Source organism: Anguilla anguilla, chromosome 13 (assembly GCF_013347855.1).
Source record: "Anguilla anguilla isolate fAngAng1 chromosome 13, fAngAng1.pri, whole genome shotgun sequence".
Lineage (NCBI taxonomy): Eukaryota > Metazoa > Chordata > Actinopteri > Anguilliformes > Anguillidae > Anguilla > Anguilla anguilla.
In genome coordinates, this window is record NC_049213.1 from 22,498,855 (window position 1) to 22,523,852 (window position 24,998).

Below are 24,998 nucleotides of genomic sequence, written 5' to 3' on the forward strand. Positions count from 1 at the left end.
CACCTCCTCCCTCCGCCCCTGCCCCCCGCCCCCGGCCAGATGTGTGCATCTGAAGCGAAGCAGGGAGAGGCAGACCACCGCGGCACGGACACGAGGGACCCCACCGCTGAGGCTGCCGCCATTCTCACACGCGCTTTCCACAACAATCAATCAGTCAATGGGCTCTCCCCCGTTCCTTCCCCCTGTTAAAGAGAGCCTTTCCAGCACCCGACCGTCTCCACATGTATCCCCTGTCAAACACTGCACGCCACACAGCAACAACAACAACAAAAAAAAAGGAGAAAACCAGGCGGTTCCTTGCAGTGACATATTTTGTGAGTCAGACATTCATTAAAAAAATGTGGGGAAAAAAACTATTTTCTTCTTTAAGCAGCAGAGGTTTACTGGCTTCAGAGAGGAGGTGGGGGCCGCGAGCTGGCGGCTAATTGAGCTGCTTAATGAAGTGTTAGCGGCCGCCCTCGGGCTGCTCTAATGGGGCCCTGGCACCGGCCGCGGCAGGGCCTCTGAACGCACCGCGCACAGAGGGGCATCCTGCGGGTCGGAGCAGAGCACGGTCCGAGCGCCACACCTGAAACTAATCACGGCCCCCCAACCCCCAACCCCCCCACCCCCCCGGCCTCACACCTCCACAGCCGTCCCGCGTGGTGGGGGCCCCTCGCCACACTCCCTGCGACACCCTTTTCAAAGAGACACCCCCTGTTTTAACAGCACCCCCCTCCAAAAGGCAGGGGGCTGCTCTTTGGTCCTGTGGGGGAGGATTTGTGGTGTGTTGCAGAGGCACTGGTAATGACCACCCCCACCCTGGTCTGCTGTCCCCCTAATTTAGGAGGCGTCTAACAGCCTCTACAGCCAACTGGCATCTTTTAAGCTTTAAACGGGACAGTTGGAAGTCAGAGCCGAAGCAGAGGGTGGCAGGGCAGTTTGGGCTGTGGATGGAGGGCGGGGCTTCATAAACTAGCAGCTTCCCATGTGGCAAATGAGCCAAAATGTTGCCCAAGAGGTAATAAGAGGGAGGTCAGCTGACGGTCAATCATCCACACGTCGAACATTCCCCTACAAAACTCCAAAGCTCTTAATAGGCCAAATTAAGAGGGGCCTGGAGAGAAGCACACATACCTGCCTCAAGCCATAACAAGATGGTTCAGAAACAGAAGGCCCTATTTCACCCCCTTCTCCCGAAGACGGAAACCGATCTGACCCCCCCTCGGTGTGCGTTCACACTCCCCCATTGGCTGAAACGGGCAGTCACACTGCACGCTGCCAGCCCCCTCACCGGCAGCTTCATCAGAGCGCAGAGCCACCAGGAACACCGTGCCCGAGCCCTTCCCCAGCGACACAGGCCTAATTTATGCTGTGCTCATCGCTTCTGGCTGCGCAAGCTGCGACAGGAGAATCCAGCCCGCCACTCCGGGATCAGGACCATCCCGTGAATCCACTTCATGCCTCGCCTGAGGAAACGGAGCCGGCTGCTCCTGCACTCTCCCTTTTCAAACAGACATCCGTTTCCCATGCCCCCAGAATCAAGGACCCATTTGTTTCATATTAATACTACATTCTCCATTTCCCCCTTGCACCTACTATGGCTTCTAACTTCATGGTGATAGACTGTGTATTGACTGCTATCTGCTGTGGCACTGACGACTTGGAATGAGCGCTGTTTGTTGCCTAAACCTGTACGTATGCACTTATGCCAACGGCTCTGGATGCCTGCCTAAATGTAAATGCAAAGAGAACGGGTGTAAAAGTGAGAAGGCTGGACGAGGCGTCAGAGAGGCAGTCTCCTGACTCAGGCTGGCGGTGGGACGACGGCAGGAGAGGGCCGAGGGTTCAAGGGGTTCTTCCTCAAGCACGAACCAGACCCTCCTCAAAACCAGGTGTTCCGTCTCTCCTCTGCGTAATAACAGTAATTAAACCATCGCAGAGACAGCTCCCTGCCTCACAGACTGCAGGGCTTTCCCTACCAGGCCCTCGGGCACCTCGCATGCAACCTTTCAAGTTCCTTTTTATCAGTAAGGAGCACGTTCCTTCGCCGCCTCTGCCGCATCTCGCACTTTGAATGAGTAGATGAAAGAAAACATGGCCGCTCCTCCAAACCCCACCAAAATATGCTTCCCGTACCACGCTAAAGTGGGGTCCTTTTTTGACGCGAGCCTACAGAGAAGGAAGCCTTGTTTGTTACTTTATCAGTGGTTCCCTTGCAGTTTTTTTCCCCTACATTCAAAGGTACTCAGATTAAAGGCTTTTCTGGCATCCAACCTCACACATGAAATTCATTTAATGAGAACACTGCCAGCTATGTTACAAGTGGGGATGGTTCTCTTTAAAAAACCCCATTAGCTGCAACCCATATGGAGACGACTCCAAACAAACTGGCAGAGACCTTAAAAAAAAGAGAGGGGAACTGTTTGTTTGATCCCCAAACCCGGCCCACAGCCCCCAGCCGGCCTTCCTTCCCTCCCTGTTCCTCTTCCCCTTAAATCTTCCAAAAGACAAAAAGAAAACCTCCTCCAGAAGAAGACAAAAACGCATGTGCTATCATTTGTTTGCCGACTAGAGATCTTACTGACATTCTTTTGCTGCAGTGATTAATTACTGCACATTTATAGCTTGTCCTAGTGACTAGGGGTGGGGTGGGGGGGGGGAGGGGGCGGGGGGAGCAGGGATGGGGGGCAGGTGGGAGAGGGGCAAAACCTAATCCTAGGGGAAACACTCTCCAGCTTAATTAACCGGTAACATTTGCTGGGCTTTAGAGTAAAGTTCATTTTGATCCAACTGCGAACCCCCCCCCCCCCAACCCACCTCCAACCCCTCTGTCGGCAGTGATGTTATTGCAATACAAACCTTCAAAACTACATCACCCTCTGCACCCCCCTCACCCCTGGCCAATCCTCGTCCCTCTACCTTCGTCTCCCCAGACCTAATTAGCAAATCACGTCAGAACGGAGGGATCGCAAGACACAATATGGCAAAAACATGGAGCGTGCGGTTTTGTTAGATTAAAAGGAGAGAACGGTGCCCCCTCAGCTCGCCCCCAAACCAGAAGAGGTTAAAGGTGGGGCCGCCGCAGTGCGTGTGTGTGTTTATGTTACACGCGGTGATTAAGCCCTTACCAAGATCTCTCTGCTCTGCTGGGTATGTTACGCTTCTCCCACTGAGACCACGGAGTGGGTAACAAGAAAAACAAACAATCTCAAAATGACCAATTTTCCGTGTTTGCTCAAGAAATTGCCAAGAATATTAAAACAACAGAGCGAGAGGTTCTGATCTGTGGGCAAGGCTTATTTTCATAGCTTCAGCTTCAGCAAGCTGAATAATTTGCCAAATGACCCAGGCAGCCATTGTAGAAATGGCCTGGACCATGACAAACATAAATAAATCAGGAAATAAAGCCGCAGTTATCAGTATTATTGAAAACAATAGACTACAGAAAATTTCACTCAAAGAAGGGTTAGTGACAATGAGCCCAAACTGTAATTTGGGGAGGGGGGGGGGGGTGGAAGTGAAACACAGTGCCAATTTTTGGATAAGGCATAAACCTGCAATTAAGGCTCACACACAGCCAGGTGTTCACTGGACACCTGAAATGTAGGAAGGTACCTTTTTTGTCCTTTACAGTTATCAAAAGTGTCTTCTGACATTGGCCTATGAACAACAGGGCAAGTCTATCATCTCCAGATGAATTAACAGCTTTTGTCATTTTAATACTTACAGGTTTTACTCTCATAGTCTTTAATGGAGCTCAATTTCCTGCTCTTTTTATGCCTTTAGAGTTTTAGCTTATTTCTGCCCACTCCCCTTGCATCTCAGGTTGTTCCAACTTGGCAAAACCTGAAAGAAAGGGACTGGGAGAGGCACTCTTGCCAGCACCGTGAAATGGCCAGAAGAAGGTCATGTGACTCCTCTGAAGCACTGCTCTCTCAATCCTCTGCAGTCCCACTGGCCAAGCAGTTCCTTCATATGTTGTTGCCTTGGCAACATCCCACCCAGGGATATACAAATTCAACAGAGTAACTTCCAATTTAAGGACACACAAGACAGGTGTCCAAAGAAGAACAACCCGCTACCTAATGCCTATTGCAGAAATTCTCATACACTGAAAAAATATAGTTAAAAAACAGAAGCGTGTCAGATTTAAGGACTTTTCCAAATTCAACCTTACACAAAAGCCTTAAGCGCACAACCCATTCTGCCTCAAGGTAAAGCAAGCCCATACTTTCCCACACACCAGCTTTATTTACCCCACACTTCTGAGTGCTTTAGGGGAGCAGTTTAGAATTACCAAGGGTGTGGTGGCAGCGGCAGCGGCTTCTGCTTTCCCAGAAGCGGTCAGAATAGGAGCAGATTGCAGGGCAGGAGGGGGAGGCCCAGGCTGAAATAAAGAACGCTTCCAAGAAAGCCTCATCAGGAAGCCAAGATGGACGCCAGTGTTCACAGGCCCGGCCCGACCCGGACAGGATGAAGTGGAGCGCCTCTCCGAACAAGGCTGGGCACGGCCGGTCCGCGCCCGCAAGTCATCCTGCACGCGGTTCCTATTACCTCAACATGTGTCTCCCATTTCACATTCCCACAGGGAGATTTTTCCTGGGACAACTGCCTTGGTGTCCTTTATCAGGGTCTATTAATGCTAATTAATCACTGCTTTACCCCTGCCCCCGCTCCCCTTCCCCTGATTTTCTGGCAGACTGGAATGGGGCGGGGGCTTCACCTAGCTCTGGGCAAGGCTAGTTCTCCTGCTGGGGATCAGTATGAGTACCATGCCACTGTGCCCCTCCAAACCCCGCTTTAAATCCCGAAACTAGAGGGACAGACACCAATGAAGATTTAAAGGGATAATCCACCTGAAAATGCACAAAGCCCTAACATTTCCCCGCCTCAAATCTACATCAACTTGGATGAATATATTCTGCTGATGATAAAGAAGAATTGCTTTCAGGCAAAAATGTCCCATCCATGTTCTTCCTGGTACTGCCAAATCCTAATCAGGCCTCTTTTCTAGCAGGATTAATCCCTTAAGAAACAATATTATTGACACTCCATGGGACAGTGATACGACTCTGATTGCTTTGTTTCAGGCTTGTTGAAGTAGTTGATGTATAGAAACCATGCAGGAGCATACATGGAAAGGTTTCTGCAATCCAACGATAGGGAAATATTTTGCTAGCATAAAATATTACATAGGCTACTTGTTTCATTGTTTTTTTTTTTTCTTGAATTATGCAAATGGGAAACAAAAAACCAGCACCAGCACATCATGATTCAGTCAACATTTTTCCAGGTTTCTTATCAGATTCTCAACAGAATTCCCATGACCAGTGCCCAGATATGTCCTCCTGCATCTTAACCATACTGAATATGCAAAAACTTTTTTTTTTTTCCTTCTTAAAGAAACTTTTGCCTTCACAATGTCCCCAAGGACTCCCACAGTTTATTCACTCTTGAGGCAAAAAAACCAAAGCAAGTCCAGTTTTGGTTTTTCCGTTTGTTTTTGGGCCCCTTCCCCCCCCAGAACACTGTGTCTAGCTCTGGGCAGAACACATGGCCTCAATGATAAAGGTATCGGCTTCCACAATCACTGCAATTACACTCGACTCAGACTAAGCTATTAAAAGGGATGCCAATTACAGACATCCTGGTGCTTGGAAATAATTTCAAACGAGAATATATTTTTGAAAGAGCCTTTGATGACGCTAAGAAGCCATTCAGACAGTCTGATGAATGAACGTGTTCCGCAGGTGTGGAATGCGCTGCGGAGAAGCTCTTTTTAAACGCAGTCTGTTATTAAACGCACAAAAAAATAATCAAAAAAAGACTACAAACTTAAAACTGCTATAAACAGCCTATTAAAAAAAATTCCCAAATGAAAATATTACACCTTAAAGCAAGAGATTAAGTTATGAAAGACATCAAGTAAAATCTTGTTACCGAAATCCCTGCAGGAAGCACAGCCCTCTATTATTAATGGGAAAAGAAAAAACACAATAAAACGGGAACAGAGGTGATCGGCAGATGAGTCAGCTCAGTGTTTCGATCCCTTCCTTTCTTTAACCAAATCACGCTACCAAGACTTTTCTTAATGCTAATCTCAGCAGCGTGGCCCTTTGTGGGCGTTCTGTGTGGCCCGAGCTCAGCGGCTGTGTCATGCTAGTGAAATCTGACAATGCCCCATTAGAACAGCTTGAGGACGCTGCTCAAAGCTGATCCTGTGATTCTTAAGTAAAATAGGTCTCATACATGTGTACACACAAATGGACATTATTATGAGGGCTGGAATTGTATAGGGCCTTTCATCTTGTCATCTCAAAGCACGGTACACAGTGTAGAGCTGAGCAGGGAGACTCCTGTACTCCAGGACTGTATCTGTAGACACGGCCTGCGTAGGTCATGAAGGGAAGGCCAGGCAGGGGGCCAGTGTAGAGCTGAATGAATGCTCAGTGCCTGCAGTGTGACTGTATCTCTGCTGGGTGCTTCTCCTGTTTCAGCTCCACTGACATTTGGTGCAGGAAAGACCCTGAGACAGATACATGCCATGGCTTTAAAGAAAGAGTTCCAAGACTGGATCATTTCTGTAAACATTACACTGGGCATGCGCATACACACACACACACACACACACACACACACCTGCAGGCCTCCCTCTCATGCTGGTTTCCGCAGAAGGCAAATCACCAAAGCATTGAAGAATGCTGTAAGGACACCCTGGAGAGGAGCTGGGTGAGCACATGCCTTTAACAGACAGCACAGCACACCCCTGTGAGGGGCAGGGTGTACACGCTGGAGCTCCCAGTAACACAATGGCTTTTCCAGCCCCAGCTCTAGGTCCATTACGAGCCCAACACACACACTCACACCCACACACACACCAATACAAACAGACAGAGGCAAACAAGACACACACACACACACCAATACAGACAGAGGCAAATAAGACACACACACCAATACAGACAAAAACAAACGACACACACACACACACACTATTCGTAGCACGCACACACACACACACCCAGGACTGTCCGAAATGGATTTCAGAACCCCTGTACATTTGACCTTCCCCATCCCATAACACGTGGCCACAGTTAACCTCCAGGCAACCCTGCAAAAATGTACCCGATTCAACACAGATGGAGCCCCCATCCTGCCCTGATCCACCCCCACCCCACAGGAGCCTTCAAGACTAAATGTAAAGGGGAGAAGATGGGGAATTCCACATTTGAGGCCTGGAAAACAGTCATACACGGGGTTATAGCAGAGACTGTTGGGTCGGTTTGCAGCAGATTAGTCCTCAGACTTAATTATAAATTGCTAACAGCTGTGAGCCGTAGCTGGCTAGCTCACAGGAGCCTGGTTGCTGTCTCCTGCTGAGTTTTGTTTGTCTGCTTCGAAAAACAACATAAGATATGTCAAGATGAGCTGCCACAACACATCAAATACACAGTAACTGCTCCGTAAACAAGAAAAAAATATACATTTCTGCCATTTTAAATCAGTGATACTGAGGATGAAGCTCATAGCAAAATAATTTCATGTGATACTGATATTTTCCCTGGGCCAACTCATTTAATGAATAATGAGCAAACAAGATCAAATCCCACTAAGGCAAAACCTTTTCGGAGTGCTTTAATACATAAAATCTGCCAGACCATTTTGTTCAAAGTGGCCAAAACAGTGGAATCTACATCTAGAAGGGTGTATGTATGTATATATATGTATATGTAATGTAATGTAACGTAATGTAAGAAGGGTGACTATGAAAAATCTCTATAATGGCCCTTTCGTCTGGGCATGAAATAATCGATAGCAGGAGAGAAAGATCACCAAATAATTTGTCTGTGTGTGTGTGTATATATATATATATATATATATATATATACATACAATACACACACACACACAAACACACACGAATAAGCACACACACACACGCACCTTCTCTAAAAACTAGAAAAACACTCCTATATCTCACCACAGTGATTACAGACTAACCACTCAATAAATAAAGCTGTGGAGAAAGAATGATGATCTAATGTAAGTACTGATTTTTAATATAAGTAACTGATTTTCACTGCCATTCTCCTCCACAACGTTATCATTATCAAGTTTTTCAGTTAAGTACAAAAAAAGCCCTCAAATCAGAAGGAGGATGAGTAAACGCATTCAATTCCACCATTCCAGGGCATTGCAGTAACTGTGCCAGATTACTCCAGGCCTGGCTTTGACTTCACAGAGCATCACACTGGAATGTGAGCTGAGGTTGGCCAGGTCTCGGCAAGGTGTACCCGTAAGTCACGTAAACATGACACGAGCCCAGGCCCAGCCGAGGTGTACCTGCGAGTCATGTAAACAGGACATCCACCCAGGCCACACCGAGGCGCCGGAGCAAATACAGCAGACTGCAAGGTAAGACCGTCCTGTCATGAAACACCTGTGTTCTGTTCACAAACCCCAGTATTTATACTGCAAAAATAAAACTGCCTCACAGAATTACTGCCTTGCCAAGACCTTATTTAAAAAGAACCTGAAGGCATAAGTAGCAAGCAGAGTTCACACTAAAGCTGTGACGGCTGGGAGGCTCATCCTGTTAAGGCACCGTTCTACTATAAGAATGAGCCACAAGGCCTGGTACGGAATCTGGGCCATGCCAGAGTGCCGACTGCGGCTGCCAGCTCCACAGGCGAGATACGATTGGCTCAGGCGTTGCCTGGGGATGGGAGGGATTCAGCTGGCCTGAGTGACAGAGTCTCATAACGCACCAGCAGGCCCTGCGGGTAGATCAGGTGCCAGTTAAGGTGTACATGAAGTGTCCTCCTCTGACTCATTCCAGCGTGAGCCCAGCTTGTGAACCGTGGCATGGTAGGAAGTGGCGGCTGACATCACATGCTTTGGTGCTGAACAGTTTGTCCACACACTTCAAAATTGATAGTGGTTGCAACAGTGACCACTGATACAGATACACCTCAGTAGTACAAACTGGAGAGAAAAAGCTTTTAAAAAACTGTTAAAGGGAATCGCTCTCTCTCTCTCTCTTCTGCCTGCCAAAAAAGATTTACATGCGTTTTTGCTAGAGAAAGTGCAGTAAATTCTAGCTGTTCTTTTACCACCACCGTTTCCCAGTGAAGAATCCCTCAAACCCTGAACTGGGCAATGAAAAGATTCAGAGGACAGCTAGACATCCTGTCTGGCGCTCGCAAGGCAGGTTTCAGCTGAAGAGCGATCTGCCAGATGACATTACCGAACAATACATTTCTTCATGAAGAGGAAGAGGGCTTGTGGGATTCACAGTGTTGTGTTTCATGCGGTAAGAATGCGCAGCAGCCCTGGGGCTTCCAAAGCCGCGCAGTTAAACCGAGGCACCGGCCAGGCCCTCTAATGGAAACCCCAGAAACAGCGCTGCACGATGCCGACTGTCCCTCGCACAGGGACACACAGACACACGCACGCACGCACGCACACACGCCTGAACATGCCCACACATGCACACGCATTCGCTCGCACACCAACCCTCTCTCACGAACACGAACACGCACATGCACACAAAGATGCAAACACATGCCGAACCACGTCCGCGGGCACACACACATACAGACGCACACATACACACATACAGACGCACATATACACATACTCAAATCAACCTCTCTATAATGCTAGCGATCTCGGATGCATGTGCATATACAAACCCACTCATGCACACATACAATGCACATTCACTTACATAGTGGTGTGTGTGTGCACACACACGCTCCCTCACAAACACTTATACACACACTTTCACGCATACGCGCATACACACACACACACACACACTTACACACACTTTCACACATACGCACGCGCACAGTTACAAGGAGCAAATGTTGACTCACTCTTCCTGCTCCTGGATGTTGGCCACTAATTATCCTGAGGCTTTAATGATTCAACAACAATACACCCCCCGCCCCCCAAAAACAGGGCTAACAAAGCACTTCACAGGCCCAGAGAGAGAGAGAGAGAGCGAGAGCAAGAGCAAGAGCTGAGAGAGAGAGAGAGAGAGTGAGAGTGAGAGCAAGAGCTGAGAGAGAAAGAGAGAGAGAGAGAGAGAGTGAGAGCAAGAGCTGAGAGAGAGAGAGAGAGAGAGAGAGAGAGAAAGAGCAAGAGCTGAGAGAGAGAAAGAAAGAGAGCGAGAGCAAGAGCTGAGAGAGAAAGAGAGAGCCAGAGCCAGAGCTGAGAGAGAGCGAGAGAGAAAGAGAGAGAGAGAGAGAGAGAGAGAGAGCGAGAGCAAGAGCCGAGAGAGAGACAGAGCGAGAGCGAGAGCGAGAGCAAGAGCTGAGAGAGAGAGAGAGAGCCAGAGCCAGAGCTGAGAGAGAGAGAGAGAGAGAGCGAGAGAGAGAGCGAGCTGCATACCTCCCGGCCCCACTCCAGCTGAAGGAACAGCTGTGGGCCGTGTATCACAGGGCTGTGCTGTGGGGCAGAAGCCAGAGGGGCCATCGGGGTACGAGCTCACAGGGACGGCCTGCCTGTGGCCTTCCAGGAGGCCCAGATGTGCACATCACTCCCTGAACAACAACTGGCACAGAAAACGGAGCGGCAGCCACAGAGAAACGGGCAACAGTGACAAGAAAAGACCGAGATCTCTTTTTCTTTCCGGTGTAAACGTCCCCTTAATCTCCTGTCATCGTCTGAATGCTTTCATCTCCACGAACAATCGCCGCGTCTGTGTCTCGGAAGGTGGAGCGGCTCACTCAAATGGAGGGAACTAAAAAGGCGAGCGTTACTACAGTCAGAGCAGCAATCCCTTACGGAAATAGACTATGCTGCAATATGCCAAAAATATGCAGAGTTTTGTTTTTGGTATAAAGATAAATATGTCTTACAATAGTGTAACATATTTCCAGCAGTAAAATGTGACAGCTGTGATATTGAAAGCAGTAATAATGTGACTATTCATCCACACGCAGTGAAGCATTGCAGTATCTTGATTAGGTTTCTTTCCAGCATGTTCCATTTATTTAAAGCCATGCCAGCTCATTACAACAGCGTGCTATTTTATGTTTCTGTTTTAAAGGGGTGTTTTGCCTTCATTTCGTTGCTGTGCCCTCTGTACCAGCGTCATGGTAGCGAGCAGTAGCATCCTGAGAGACAGAGTGTTCGAGCTATGCCAGCCCCCAGGGTGCCCCTCCATATCCTCCTGAAAGGTCAAGAGGTCAATCGGACCCAGTTCCTGTCATCAAGCCCTTAGGTTTGGGTGGGGGGAGGGGGGCACTGTGTAATCTCATTCTCTGCATAAAACATTTTGGCAGGGTCTGCTCCAGAACCAGATCCTTAATTAAGCTGGAGGAAAGAGTGGCTAATTGATTGTAATGGCTTCAATCTGCCAGGCATTTAGGGTGGGGGGGGGGGGGGGGGGGGGGAGGGGATTTTGACCAGATTGAAACCTGGCCTGTATGTAAAACTGTGCAGATTGCAAGTAGGAAATGGTCCTCTTTAAAGAACGGTCAGAAGACTGGCGGGAGACATTACTTTTCTTCTTTTCAAGACAAATCTGTGTGTCACTCTTCACTGAATTACCATTTGGATAGTTTATCACAGATGCATGCTGTTTCTGACAATCCTGGCCACAGCTGATTTATTAATCCACAATTGTGCCAAATCAGACTGTGTAACTTTTAACTATAATTGTGCCAAGCAAGCCAGAAAACCTTAGCTCACCGCTTAATTCATACTATCCAACGCTACACCAGGCACCCTTGGAATATAAACAATAAGACAATATCACACAGTTGAAACATGAAACCATTACACACAACCGAAGTAATTTTCTTTAATTAATTTAAGTTTCATTTCATTGTAATGATTTTAAATTTTTTAACAATGACATTTTCACTCTTTATTCTTTGCCCTTCCTTGCAAAAATGTCCCAAAGAATGCACATCTTCAAAGGGACAGCACAGAATCAGTGGGTTGGTCAGCCAGGCCCCACCGCCCCCCCACCCACCCACCCCTCCCAGCCGAAGTGAACAGACAGGCAGCCCTTTTAATTCACTTTTAACATACCTCCCATGGCCGCCGACGTGCGGCTTTTCATCCGCGGCAGCGGGGCACTCGGCCGGTCAAAGGGACAGGGGGGCATCTGAAAGGCTGGGAGCCCCGCATTCAGCGAGGCAGGCCCAGCGACGGGCCCCGATTCAGAGCCAGCCAACCAGGGACTTTCCCACAGCCGCACACAAAACAGCCTCCAAGGCTCCGAGCTGCTCGGCTGCCTTTCAATGCTCTGTTAAGAAGCAGCAGAAATCACTCTGTTCTCCCTCTGCTCCCCCCCTCCTGCTTTCTCCCTCTCTCTCTCTCTCTACCTCCCTCCCTCCCTCTCTCTGTCTGTCCGTTTCCCCCACCCTCTCTTTTCTTCCTTCCTTCCATTCTGAGAATGCCGTGTGAGCCGAGCCCATGCCTCTCATATCATTCATCTGCAGCCAGATGTTACAAAAATAAAGAAGGGCAAAATAAAAGCGGTGATTTTAAAAAAGAAAAAAGGAGGAGGGGAGAGAGTGCCGTTCCACCTCCTGTGCGCTCTCAAGTCAGGGCTTGCAGGAGATAATACTGAAATAAATAAATAAAAACTCTGCCAAATTTTACGTTGTGTACATTTGGGGACGTCGTAAAACATTTGTTTCTCTTCCTTTGTGTGTGTGTTGACACGGTAAATCACTGCTTGGTGAGAATGGGGGGAAGGGACTGAGGAAAACGCATTCAATTTTAATCTAACAAATTACAGCCTGGCGACTGGGAGCACCAGCAGAGACCTGGAAAACCGATGACCCCAATGACCCACTGAGAACCTGCAGGGCTCATATCAACCAACGCATGGGAAGGAAGTCTGAGCTCCGCATGCTGACTCACACACTAGTACTTTCTTTACTAGCTCAGGTTATGGCATTTCTTATGGTTTTCAGTTGGTGTTCTTAGAGCATGTTATGGATTCAATTTCAATGTATTTGGGTTTTTTTTAAATTTTTTATTCTTGTTTAGCACAGTTAATTGACATTGGTGCTTTTGTGGTGTTGCATATATACTCACTGTTCTGGGAATGTTATTGGCCAGATCTGGCACTACCACTTGTTTAAAGCAGGTTAAATGTGCTCAGGTTTCTCCTACATTGTAAGGCACTCTGGATAAGAGCTTCTGCCAAAAGAATGTAATATAATCTAATGCAAAGCAATGCACACGCACACTCACACTTATTTGGGCAAAAGGATATACTCGCACCCACTGAGACCAAACACGTGAATATAACCGAGAATAAGACGGACAGGCCACTCCACTCCGCACCAAACAGACTGAAGCAATCTCCCACAAATACTCCCTCCTTTCTCCTCCTTAGTGCAATTTCAGTGGTAATCATGACTGGAGATTACAAGTGGTCTTATTTTGAGCCAATCACTATTTTTGGTGATGGACTCTCGGTTTGGATCAGGCATTTTTAAAACTTTAATCATGTTCCCTTATTTACTCTGTGACCGAAACCACTGCTGGTACTGACGTCCTTTTGGTAATGTAATTTGGTTTTACTCAGGAGGAAACCCGGTCAGAAGTGGGTTAGGAATTTGTGATTAGCGGTCGAGCCAGTTTTGATTACATGTGGGCCCCACGGGTGTCCAATCAGACAGAGAGCAGTAATGCTAGGGCTCCACAGATGAATGTAGCCGTGTTAGCATGAATTCTATTAGCGACGCATAATACAAACTGCAATTCTGAAACGGTGCAGACACCAGACAACCAAAAGAGTTCACAATCCTGCTAAAAGCACTTCAAAAATAGAATGGCAAACAGCCTTCAAAACACCAACAATGCTCGTAAGAGCTTCTGATCATTCTAAATGTAGGCCAAACTATTTTTCCATTATTTCTCGCTGGAAATATCAGCAGAGAGGTCAGCTTGAGTTAGACAGCCCGGAGTAAAGAGAAGATACTACACATCAGTGTCCTCTCAACTGGGAGTCACAAAGAGGAAGCACAGGGTCACGGTCTGGTGGCAATCACAGCAGCATATTTCGGAGCGAGCACAAAGGGGGAGAATGTGACCGATACCATACCCTACTTGTGTATGTATGAGTCTGTGGACCGTACAAAGTCACCAATGCATTTATTCAAAAAAAAAAAAAAAAAACTCCAAGGCCCACTTGATTGAAATCCTCGGCACTGGAAAAACAAACTTGAGAACTTCTAGGATTACGGGCTTCCATGAGAGATGTGACAGCTTCCAATGGGGCATTTCCTTGGAGGTCGTCCGCGAAACCTTCCTGCCCATCAATCTCAGCCTGAGAGGCAGCCGAGCGCCAGCAGCACCACTCTGCCTGGCGTCCAGCACAGTCTCATATTCCACCCCCCCGCCTCCAGCTCCACGCAGCGTGCGACGAGAAGCACCAGCATAAACTCAATGCTAATCAGCAACCCTGGAAGGCCCGCTCCTCCAGATCTCCAGATAAACTTATGTTAAAATGAGGCACATCTAGGTTGCCTGGAGTTTGAGGTTAAAAATCAGCAGCACTCCCATCTGTGCATTCTGGAAGAAAAGCAGTCTATGCACGCAATGTCCACTCCTCACAAGTAGAGCATTTTTTTACAATCAAAATGCTTTTTCTGGTCAAATGAACAGTACCACTAAACACTGACATTTCACTCTCAATGATAAATTAAATATATTCAACTCTCCCTGTTCTGGATTTAGAGTTCCAACGTTGTCGCCTTTAAAACCACGGCTCCAGCAAGCTAGGTGAGCACTTGCGGTTGCAAGACCAGGGCGATAACACAAGTGACTGGACACTGTTCACAGGCTGACCACGATAAAGAGGGCCCAGTAACAAGAGGCCGCATTGGGCTGCTCACATAAAATCAGGGTGCAACGGAGTCTCCTGAATCATGTTCCTTAGCAGGCTGAATTAAAGTCCCTGCACATAATGACCATGTGTCTGATGCAGATCAGGAAGAAAACAGCCCAGGCCTTCATTTTCTCTCTTTCTTTTTTTTTTGTTCAGCAATTGCACAGCTAGGGGTATCCTTTAAAAACAGGGGTGCTATCAGACACTCAAATCACACACTGAGAAAGGAGCGAACGATCAGTATTGCTGTACAGAAGCATAGCTCTACAAAAAAAATTCCAAAATAAATAAATAAATAAATAAGTAAATAAAGGAATAAATGTGGAATTTTTAGAGCTTATTAGACAGACTGTCAGTCTTCTAGACACGTGGAAAGTTTGACTCATTCGGCAAAAAGTGAAATCTGTAATATTTCAGAGTGTGACTTAAGCAACAGCAGTGAGAGCGTGAAGCAGATCCTCGGCGGTCTGAAGACAAAACAGCTGAGAGGTGCAGGAGAGCAGGGCTCCGTGAGGCGGACCCTGTAATCCCGAGCCAGTCACTTCCCTTCACACCCCTCCCTGGAGTCTGCCCATTCTCAGGCCCCCCTTTGAAGCCTCAGGCCTGGCAGAGCTCAGCAAGAGCATTAATTTAATATCCACCATACTCAACCTGAATCCTCTGTCTCCTACCTGGAAGCTCACAGAATGCAAACAGCTGCAGTAAGTAATACTTTCCACAGTAGGTTATCTACAAACACAGTTATGCTTGGTTCTCCAACATTTGTGATTCAGAAATAAAATACTATGATTAAAGATCAAATATTACCAATCTAGGAAGACAACTCAATGGATCAAGATATGAACATGCATAGATTTTTTTTTTTTTAACTGAAGGTGTTTTATTCAAGGAAGGGACTTTGCTGACACTGGACAAAGTTTGATTCTTTCACGGTTGATTATTTAATGTCCCTACGCTTAAGACTACCTGACACCTGTAGGCTACAATAATCGTGGTGGTGTTTCCTTTAGCAGCTTGCTTGGCCCATGAGAAGCGTCTTCACGCTCTTTGAAGTGACCGAAGGGGAAATGGCCTGTGGTTTCAGGGAGGAAATTCCAAAGAATTTTAATAGAGAAAACAGTCCCCTCACTTCCTTTGGGAAATCACTTCAAAGGCGGCCCGACCATGCGCAGACAATGCATTATGGGCCAATCACTCACTCAATAGCACGTCAGTCAAATTGACCAAAAAAAAAAGAAAACCAGCGGACTACGGTCAGAAAAAGAAAGCAAATGATATACGAGGACGTTCAGTTCACAACTAATCCTCCGTAGGCTACTACGCGGAGACAAACAAGATTTGTGCATTCTATAAGCGTTATTACGAATAAAGCATAAACATTTTGACCTGAAAAAAATTATGATTAATTGATGTTAAAATCTCTCGTGCTTGTTTTGACATGTGGAAATGTAAACAGACAATATAGATCAGATGACTGGAAATTTTCTATAGATCATTATTCAAATCATCGCAGAAATACAGCCCGAGCGGTTAAAAAAATGCCATTTCAAATTGTGAGAACTGGGGAATTCTTTCTAGAGAGGGTCTTTTATTTCCTCGCTCTAAGTCTCTCCAACCAATCCTCAGTTGACTAACATTCAATTAAAATGACAAAAGACCAACGAATCCACAGCGGAATCCAACAAGACGGGTCAGGTCAAGCAAATCATCGAGGACAAAAGATCCCGCTGATTGACTTCTTCACACATGAATCGGAGTCTTTAACCTCCAAACACTACACTTCCATAAACTAACCCTTCCGACCGCGCTCTATTCTCAATACATTTATTGAACCTTGCTAGTAAAACAGGCCTACAGAAAAGGGTACTTTTAAACAGTGTTCTCCCCTTATTGTAGCCTATTGTTTTTCAGGGTTTCAGAACGACCGTGAAATCGTGTACAACCAGCGTTGCATTAATAGTTAGGTACAAATATTACGGGGGTAATGTTTGTAATTAGCATTTTATTTCGTCAAGAATACAGCAATAGAATGTAAGATAGCCTACTAAGTAACGACTGCAACTGGAATTATAAAAATCGGTCAAGTCTCGGTTTATCAATTCGAAACCGCTGAAATATTAAAACATTAGTTAAATGAAACCAAATAGGTTAGATAGGCTATGTTAAGATTTCCAACAAAGCCACCTGTCTTTTTCTTGCTTTGTGTCGACACCAGACTGTTGTGGATACATGGCGCTACAAAGCTTGACATTAAGTTACAAAGTTAAAACACATTATCCAAAACTCTTATAGTCCAGTGTTAAGTAGGTGATCACTCTTATTGTCTACGTTTACGCATTCTCGAAAAACAACGTCCTTTACCACGAAAGCAGAAACACGTTCGTCGAAACTTTTCTCAAGAGAACGGACAGAAAAAAGAGAGTGAAAGAACAAGTTTTACCTTAAAGTTGCATCTGTCCGTACCCGCTTTCTTTGATCCAGTCGGTGGTGACGCTTGAGAGATGTTCAAAAACAGGTACAAAGTTAAGAGTAAAGAGAAAAGTTTCGCTCGCACAGCCATCCCTTCTAGTCCATGAAGACAGACTGACTAATCCAGTGTGAGCGCTCGGTTGCTTTGCTTTGACGAATATCGTTATCCCTCGTGTGGGTCTATAGGTTCCCGCAAGGTGGGGCTGTGGGGGTGACCTCTTGAAAATAGCAGCGCACCCCACACTCACACACACAGACACACACTTCCAGAACAGAGTACAGAAGGGCACTTTCGAAAAAGCTCTCCAACTCTGCACGCAGGCTACTAATGGGAAAGGAAAATTACTTATGCAAGTTGATTCTCTGGATTTAACCGAAGAAAAACTTGGAATCCAATTTTACAGGATTCGTTGAATCGGAAACGTCTGAATCCGAAAACGTATTCCTCCTGAACTGCCAACTGTGCGCGCTGAGTAGTTCCAAACATACCTTAATAATCCAGATACACATAAACAACAGCAGCAGCAGCAGCAGCAGCAGCAACAGCAACAGCAACAGCAACAGCAACAACAACAACAACAACAATAATAATAAATACATTTTACCAGGGGGCACTCTTCTTTTTGCAGAAAGTCATGCTTCCTTTTTCTCAGTTTTGGCAATTAATTAGCCATCAGTGTAATTGGCTCACTGATGCAGCAGAAGCATTAATGGGTGCTGTAGGCTATATAATATTTCAGTTTAGAATGATGTTACACTCCCTCTCATTGAAGAGTAGGGTGCAAATTAAATGAAATTCATTGCTGCTAAAACGTCAGCCTCACTGTCTGTGAGTAATTATATTAATCTGGCCGAATTCTTGCAAAATAGTTTTACCTCACATGGCAATTATTGTAAACCACAGGATTTTTCTCCTGTAACCTTGTAAAGCACTAATTTATCCAAAAGGAAGGTGTTCGGCCCCAGAATCAGCAGTCTCATTCCACTCACTTTTAACTCACATAAATCCTACCTTTCAAAGGATTTGATGTAAAGATCAAAGATATTGCTGACTCAAAGACTCATGGGAAAAAATGAAGAATCTGGGACCCATGTCTGAAATATACAGTAACACCCATTAGCAAGTCTCCCCTTTCAGGTGTTATTATATTACCATTGAAGTCAGCATGAAAAGGAATCTTCTTTGTTGGGCGCTTGAAAGCTGACCATCGCGCACCTCATGATACATAAGAGGCGGGAACAGCCGAGCCCGTAAAGACACAAACCACATCAAGACCCACGCGGACAATACGGCACAATACTTCTGTGAGAGTAAAGGTACCAGCGAGGTTTTCGAATGAATTCCCGTTGGAAGTACTATCAGCCTTTAAAAAAAAATTTTTTTATGCTGTGTCAACAACTAAGAATCTTACAGTACTGAATTTCTGAAGTACAAACCGTAACACTGAAGTTGCAGGTTTTACTCCCTGGTGGGGCGCTATCAATGGGCTTTTGAATATGGTGCTTAATTGCTTCAGAAAATATCCAGCTGTTTTCAGGGATTTTATGTACATCACAAAAAAAGAAATAGTGTGCAACTTGCACATCTGCTAAAAGCTTAAAATGTAAAAAAAATAATAAAAATAAAAACCTTTGCCTTTCACATCTGGGAGAAGCTGCTTTGGAAACACATCCTGTTTGGAATGGACAGGGACAAAATTAAAGAGCAAAGTTTGCATAGTGTGTCTCATAAGTCTTAAACTTTGCCTGAAGGCCAGTACTGCGCCTGTCCAGTTGTGTCAGGCAAAACAACTCAAAAACAACTTTCAATCAAATGCTTTTTTAAAAGCTGTTTCTGCATTTTAAAGGATCATCTTGTTTAATTTGAAGGGCAAGAAAATCACAAAAGATAAATATAATTGTTATTTCAAAGCAATTATTCTGCTCAGTGCAAGCACACAAAGTCAGAGTTCAGCAGTTTCTTCTAAATGGAGAGTAGAAGAACCACATCATGTGTTCATGTCAACCTATAAGCAGGCCTCATATTATTTAAATACATTTATAATAGCCAGCCACAGATGCCCCTGTTAGAATAATTTTCACAAGCCTATTAGCATTTTTCAAAAAAAAAAAACAGAGAGAGATAACCATGCTCAAATCATCTCCATTTTTTCAGTAAATATCCAAAATTTAATAAATACATATCAAGAGGACATATATCTGTGCAATGTGTGTAGCTCAGTTTTACACTGTGTATGCTGACACATTGACACACACACACACACACACATACAGGGCCACATGCCAGACTCCGGAAAGGTGCTCTGGCGGAAAGTGCAAACTGGGAAGATTTAGGAGCCCCTGTGAGCCAGCAGCTATCTGGGCTTGTTTACAGCTGCTTGGAAGACTGTCATTTATCTCCTCTGCATTCTTCTCCCCATTAACCCCCCAGAAGTGAAGAAGAAGAGATTCCCCATGCAGACACCGTCTATGCTGGGGTGCTGACAGATACATGAGAATCGCCTCTGCCTTTCACACTAGAGGCTGCTGGAAATCAGTTTGGCAAAATCAGGAAGAGCTATATGCAACTGAATTGTTAGGTGGGAATATGAAAGATGTTCTTTCTTTAAAAAAAAAAGTTTTAAACTTTGGGAATATGAAACTATCCATTACAATGAACAGTCAAAAAACTTTAAAGCTACATGTGCTTCCTCAAATTTTGCGCCCTCTTGTGATCTGCATTTGAACTGCAAGGTTTTTCACCACAGAGGAAGAGCGGTGCAGCAGGGGGTCCTGCTGATAGACCGAAATACACCCTCATTATTAGCTTAGCACCACCCATTGTCAGAGAACGGATGCAGCCATCATTTTATACACTGGTGGGCCACACAGCACCAATGAATGACAATTGCAGAAGATAATTGCATTAATCTTGCCCTAGAGCAGAGACATATGAAAGGTCCTTGCCACCACAGATTCTTTAGACTCACCAGATTTTCAGCTCTATATTCTTAATATTGAAAGCTCTGTCACCCTTCTGTCGATATGGGTACTTTCCAATCGGATGCATCTTCTTGTAAGTCATTAAGGGCGAGACCAAGTAATGTCCTGAACTGTTATGTAGAGCAGGGAACTCCAGTTACCAACCAAATACTATTGTAGTTAAGAAGCAGAGAGGATGGAAGAAACACAGGTGCTGAGTATCTGGTGAGTATATAAAATCTGTGACTGCTGGCCCCCAGCAACTTTCCAACAAAAAAAACCTACTAGTGTGCCACCCCTTTGTTTCTTCCTCTCCAGATTAAGCTGCTTTGTTGAGGAACAGTTGGGAGACAAATTACAGTTGTAAGGGGGCATCTGTCTCACAATAAACAGAGCTTAACCCAACAGGACAGTTTCGTGCAAGCCAATTAGAAAAGTGACAAACCACCATTAAGGCTCTCAATAGGTATGATAATAGGGGATTCTACCTGATTATGACAGCTGATGTGTATTTGTCTAAACTACAAGCTGTCTCTCTAACTACCACACCTCAATACAAAGCTAAAAGAGACAGAGAAGGAGCAGATGAGGCATTTGTAAGTTATATAAATTTATTTTCCAATTCAAAACCATTTAAAATTGCACTTTTACAAAGGAGTGTCGACAAAATCAATGTACACAATATAACTTACAAGACTCAAAACTAATCAAAAATGCATCTGCTGCATATTACTGTGTTCTGTACTGTATTGGCATTTGACTGTAAACTCAAAATGTTGGAACAAGCAAAACACACTCACATTTTCCCACAAACACAAAATAAGTCCATTCCAAATCCACATGGAAAAGCTATTTGTCCACTCTCAGAGAATTGTACTTCTGTACAGAGAACTGTGTGTGCATGTGTTTGTGTCTATTGGGATATGGATTATACCTATTGTACTGCTACACACGTGAATGACTCAGACAGCAACTGAAATATTTTTGGGCCCTTATAATGTATTTTATAATCATGGACCAAAATAAAGAATTAAAATTGTGTGAGTGAGAGAGAGCGATGAGCAGGTGATTTTTGAGATTTAAAAACTCAATTATCTTTTTTCATACAATCCAGTTCATCACACCATGCTCAGATGAGAAAACATATTAGAGCAACAGAGAGAGAGAGAGGGAGAGACAGACTATACAGATACCCTGCTGTATTTACTATTCTGATGAGCCCTGGAGATCGGTGAAGGCTTTTATCACCATGAGAAACTGTGACTCTCTGTGTGACCGCTTCAGCTTCGCCCGACGGTTCTGAAACCAAATCTGAAAACATGAAGCATAGGCAGGCCCATTCCAAGTAACCAACTGATCACTGTGTTGTCCACTTCAAACATCAAAAAAAGAATGTACTGTTTTATTATTACTGCAGAAAATTAAGCCCATATATTTACTGAACAGTTTTGGTTTCCCGATGACTTACCTGTATCCTGTCTTCGTCCAAGTCCAGTCTTTGTGCCAGCTCCTCCCTTACATCTATACCTGGGTAGGAGTTCACCTGGAATACACTTTTCCAGAAGCTCAATCTGGAGACAAAAAGTACAAAGGCAAATAGATACGAAGAAATGTCACCATGAAAAACTGGGGGCTGATCTTTATGACGCCAAATTATTGTCTTTTCACCAGCAACACTTTCCAATTAGCGGTTTACCTGCGTTCCTGTGAAAGCCGTCCGGGGCCTGCGACCAATGTACCAGTTCAGTGTCTTCGGTAGGAAGAACACGCGGGGACTTTCTTCTTTGACCTTCGCCTCTGATGATTCGTGTGAGATGTTGCCAACTGCGTGAAACTTGAAGTTGCGCTGTTCCTGAATCTGGAATTTTCGCAATGTCATTAGGCTAAGACTACTCATAGGAGGGCAAAGCACATTGTTCACTTTTTAGAGGATGTCTATTCGAACAAAGAAGGGAAAGAAAACATGTTAGCACATATTTGCAACAGAAATGCAATCTTAAAGTAAGTGAACAGTCTTATTATTTTATGACATTTACTGTAGATATACCCTCCCAAGGCACTTTCAAGGTTCAATAGCTCCAGACAATAGGGCCTAGGACCATCAAACCACTGCTAGAGTGTTCACAGACAGCGGCCCCGAGAAGCAGAGCCTATGCTTCGGGCGCTACCACCCCGCGCGATTTTACACGAATATTTCCAACCCTGACTTTAAGCCGCCGACCGGAAAAAAATGCAGCCGGCTAACGCTTTCAACGTTCAATAGCTCCCAGACAATAGGGCCTAGGACCATCAAACCACTGCTAGAGTGTTCACAGACAGCGGCCCCGAGAAGCAGAGCCTATGCTTCGGGCGCTACCACCCCGCGCGATTTTACACGAATATTTCCAACCTGACTTTAAGCCGCCGACCGGAAAAAAATGCAGCCGGCTAACGCTTTCAAAGTTCAATAGCTCCCAGACAATAGGGCCTAGGACCATCAAACCACTGCTAGAGTGTTCACAGACAGCGGCCCCGAGAAGCAGAGCCTATGTTTCGGGCGCTACCACCCCGCGCGATTTTACACGAATATTTCCAACTCTGACTTTAAGCCGCCGACCGGAAAAAAATGCAGCCGGCTAACGCTTTCAACGTTCAATAGCTCCCAGACAATAGGGCCTAGGACCATCAAACCACTGCTAGAGTGTTCACAGACAGCGGCCCCGAGAAGCAGAGCCTATGCTTCGGGCGCTACCACCCCGCGCGATTTTACACGAATATTTCCAACCCTGACTTTAAGCTGCCGACCGGAAAAAAATGCAGCCGGCTAACGCTTTCAATGTTCAATAGCTCCCAGACAATAGGGCCTAGGACCATCAAACCACTGCTAGAGTGTTCACAGACAGCGGCCCCGAGAAGCAGAGCCTATGTTTCGGGCGCTACCACCCCGTGCGATTTTACACGAATATTTCCAACCTGACTTTAAGCCGCCGACCGGAAAAAAATGCAGCCGGCTAACGCTTTCAAAGTTCAATAGCTCCCAGACAATAGTGCCTAGGACCATCAAACCACTGCTAGAGTGTTCACAGACAGCGGCCCCGAGAAGCAGAGCCTATGTTTCGGGCGCTACCACCCCGCGCGATTTTACACGAATATTTCCAACCCTGACTTTAAGCCGCCGACCGGAAAAAAATGCAGCCGGCTAACGCTTTCAACGTTCAATAGCTCCCAGACAATAGGGCCTAGGACCATCAAACCACTGCTAGAGTGTTCACTGACAGCGGCCCCGAGAAGCAGAGCCTATGCTTCGGGCGCTACCACCCCGCGCGATTTTACACGAATATTTCCAACCCTGACTTTAAGCTGCCGACCGGAAAAAAATGCAGCCGGCTAACGCTTTCAATGTTCAATAGCTCCCAGACAATAGGGCCTAGGACCATCAAACCACTGCTAGAGTGTTCACAGACAGCGGCCCCGAGAAGCAGAGCCTATGTTTCGGGCGCTACCACCCCGCGCGATTTTACACGAATATTTCCAACCCTGACTTTAAGCCGCCGACCGGAAAAAAATGCAGCCGGCTAACGCTTTCAACGTTCAATAGCTCCCAGACAATAGGGCCTAGGACCATCAAACCACTGCTAGAGTGTTCACTGACAGCGGCCCCGAGAAGCAGAGCCTATGCTTCGGGCGCTACCACCCCGCGCGATTTTACACGAATATTTCCAACCCTGACTTTAAGCCGCCGACCGGAAAAAAATGCAGCCGGCTAACGCTTTCAAAGTTCAATAGCTCCCAGACAATAGGGCCTAGGACCATCAAACCACTGCTAGAGTGTTCACAGACAGCGGCCCCGAGAAGCAGAGCCTATGTTTCGGGCGCTACCACCCCGCGCGATTTTACACGAATATTTCCAACCCTGACTTTAAGCCGCCGACCGGAAAAAAATGCAGCCGGCTAACGCTTTCAACGTTCAATAGCTCCCAGACAATAGGGCCTAGGACCATCAAACCACTGCTAGAGTGTTCACTAGACAGCGGCCCCGAGAAGCAGAGCCTATGCTTCGGGCGCTACCACCCCGCGCGATTTTACACGAATATTTCCAACCCTGACTTTAAGCCGCCGACCGGAAAAAAATGCAGCCGGCTAACGCTTTCAATGTTCAATAGCTCCCAGACAATAGGGCCTAGGACCATCAAACCACTGCTAGAGTGTTCACAGACAGCGGCCCCGAGAAGCAGAGCCTATGTTTCGGGCGCTACCACCCCGCGCGATTTTACACGAATATTTCCAACTCTGACTTTAAGCCGCCGACCGGAAAAAAATGCAGCCGGCTAACGCTTTCAACGTTCAATAGCTCCCAGACAATAGGGCCTAGGACCATCAAACCACTGCTAGAGTGTTCACTGACAGCGGCCCCGAGAAGCAGAGCCTATGCTTCGGGCGCTACCACCCCGCGCGATTTTACACGAATATTTCCAACCCTGACTTTAAGCTGCCGACCGGAAAAAAATGCAGCCGGCTAACGCTTTCAATGTTCAATAGCTCCCAGACAATAGGGCCTAGGACCATCAAACCACTGCTAGAGTGTTCACAGACAGCGGCCCCGAGAAGCAGAGCCTATGTTTCGGGCGCTACCACCCCGTGCGATTTTACACGAATATTTCCAAACCTGACTTTAAGCCGCCGATCGGAAAAAAATGCAGCCGGCTAACGCTTTCAAAGTTCAATAGCTCCCAGACAATAG

At 46.0% G+C, this 24,998-nt stretch overlaps 2 protein-coding genes across 2 annotated transcripts in view; both read right to left on the minus strand.

The window, feature by feature from the left end:
• The window catches only part of il17rd (interleukin 17 receptor D), a 34,591-nt gene extending 17,030 nt beyond the window's left edge, over window positions 1-17,561 (minus strand). Inside the window, exon 1 of the mRNA XM_035389511.1 lies at window positions 17,289-17,561. Within this exon, the coding sequence (XP_035245402.1) occupies window positions 17,289-17,408 (120 nt within the window). The 5' untranslated portion in view covers window positions 17,409-17,561. The remainder of the gene's footprint in view (window positions 1-17,288) is intronic.
• Window positions 17,562-21,484: 3,923 nt separating this feature from the next.
• On the minus strand, window positions 21,485-22,157 carry LOC118211401 (homeobox protein ANF-1-like). Its single transcript, XM_035388580.1, is given in 4 exon segments — window positions 21,485-21,589; window positions 21,747-21,833; window positions 21,835-21,849; window positions 21,975-22,157. Coding segments are annotated over 4 exon segments (390 nt in total).
• Between the last annotated feature and the right edge of the window lie 2,841 nt (window positions 22,158-24,998).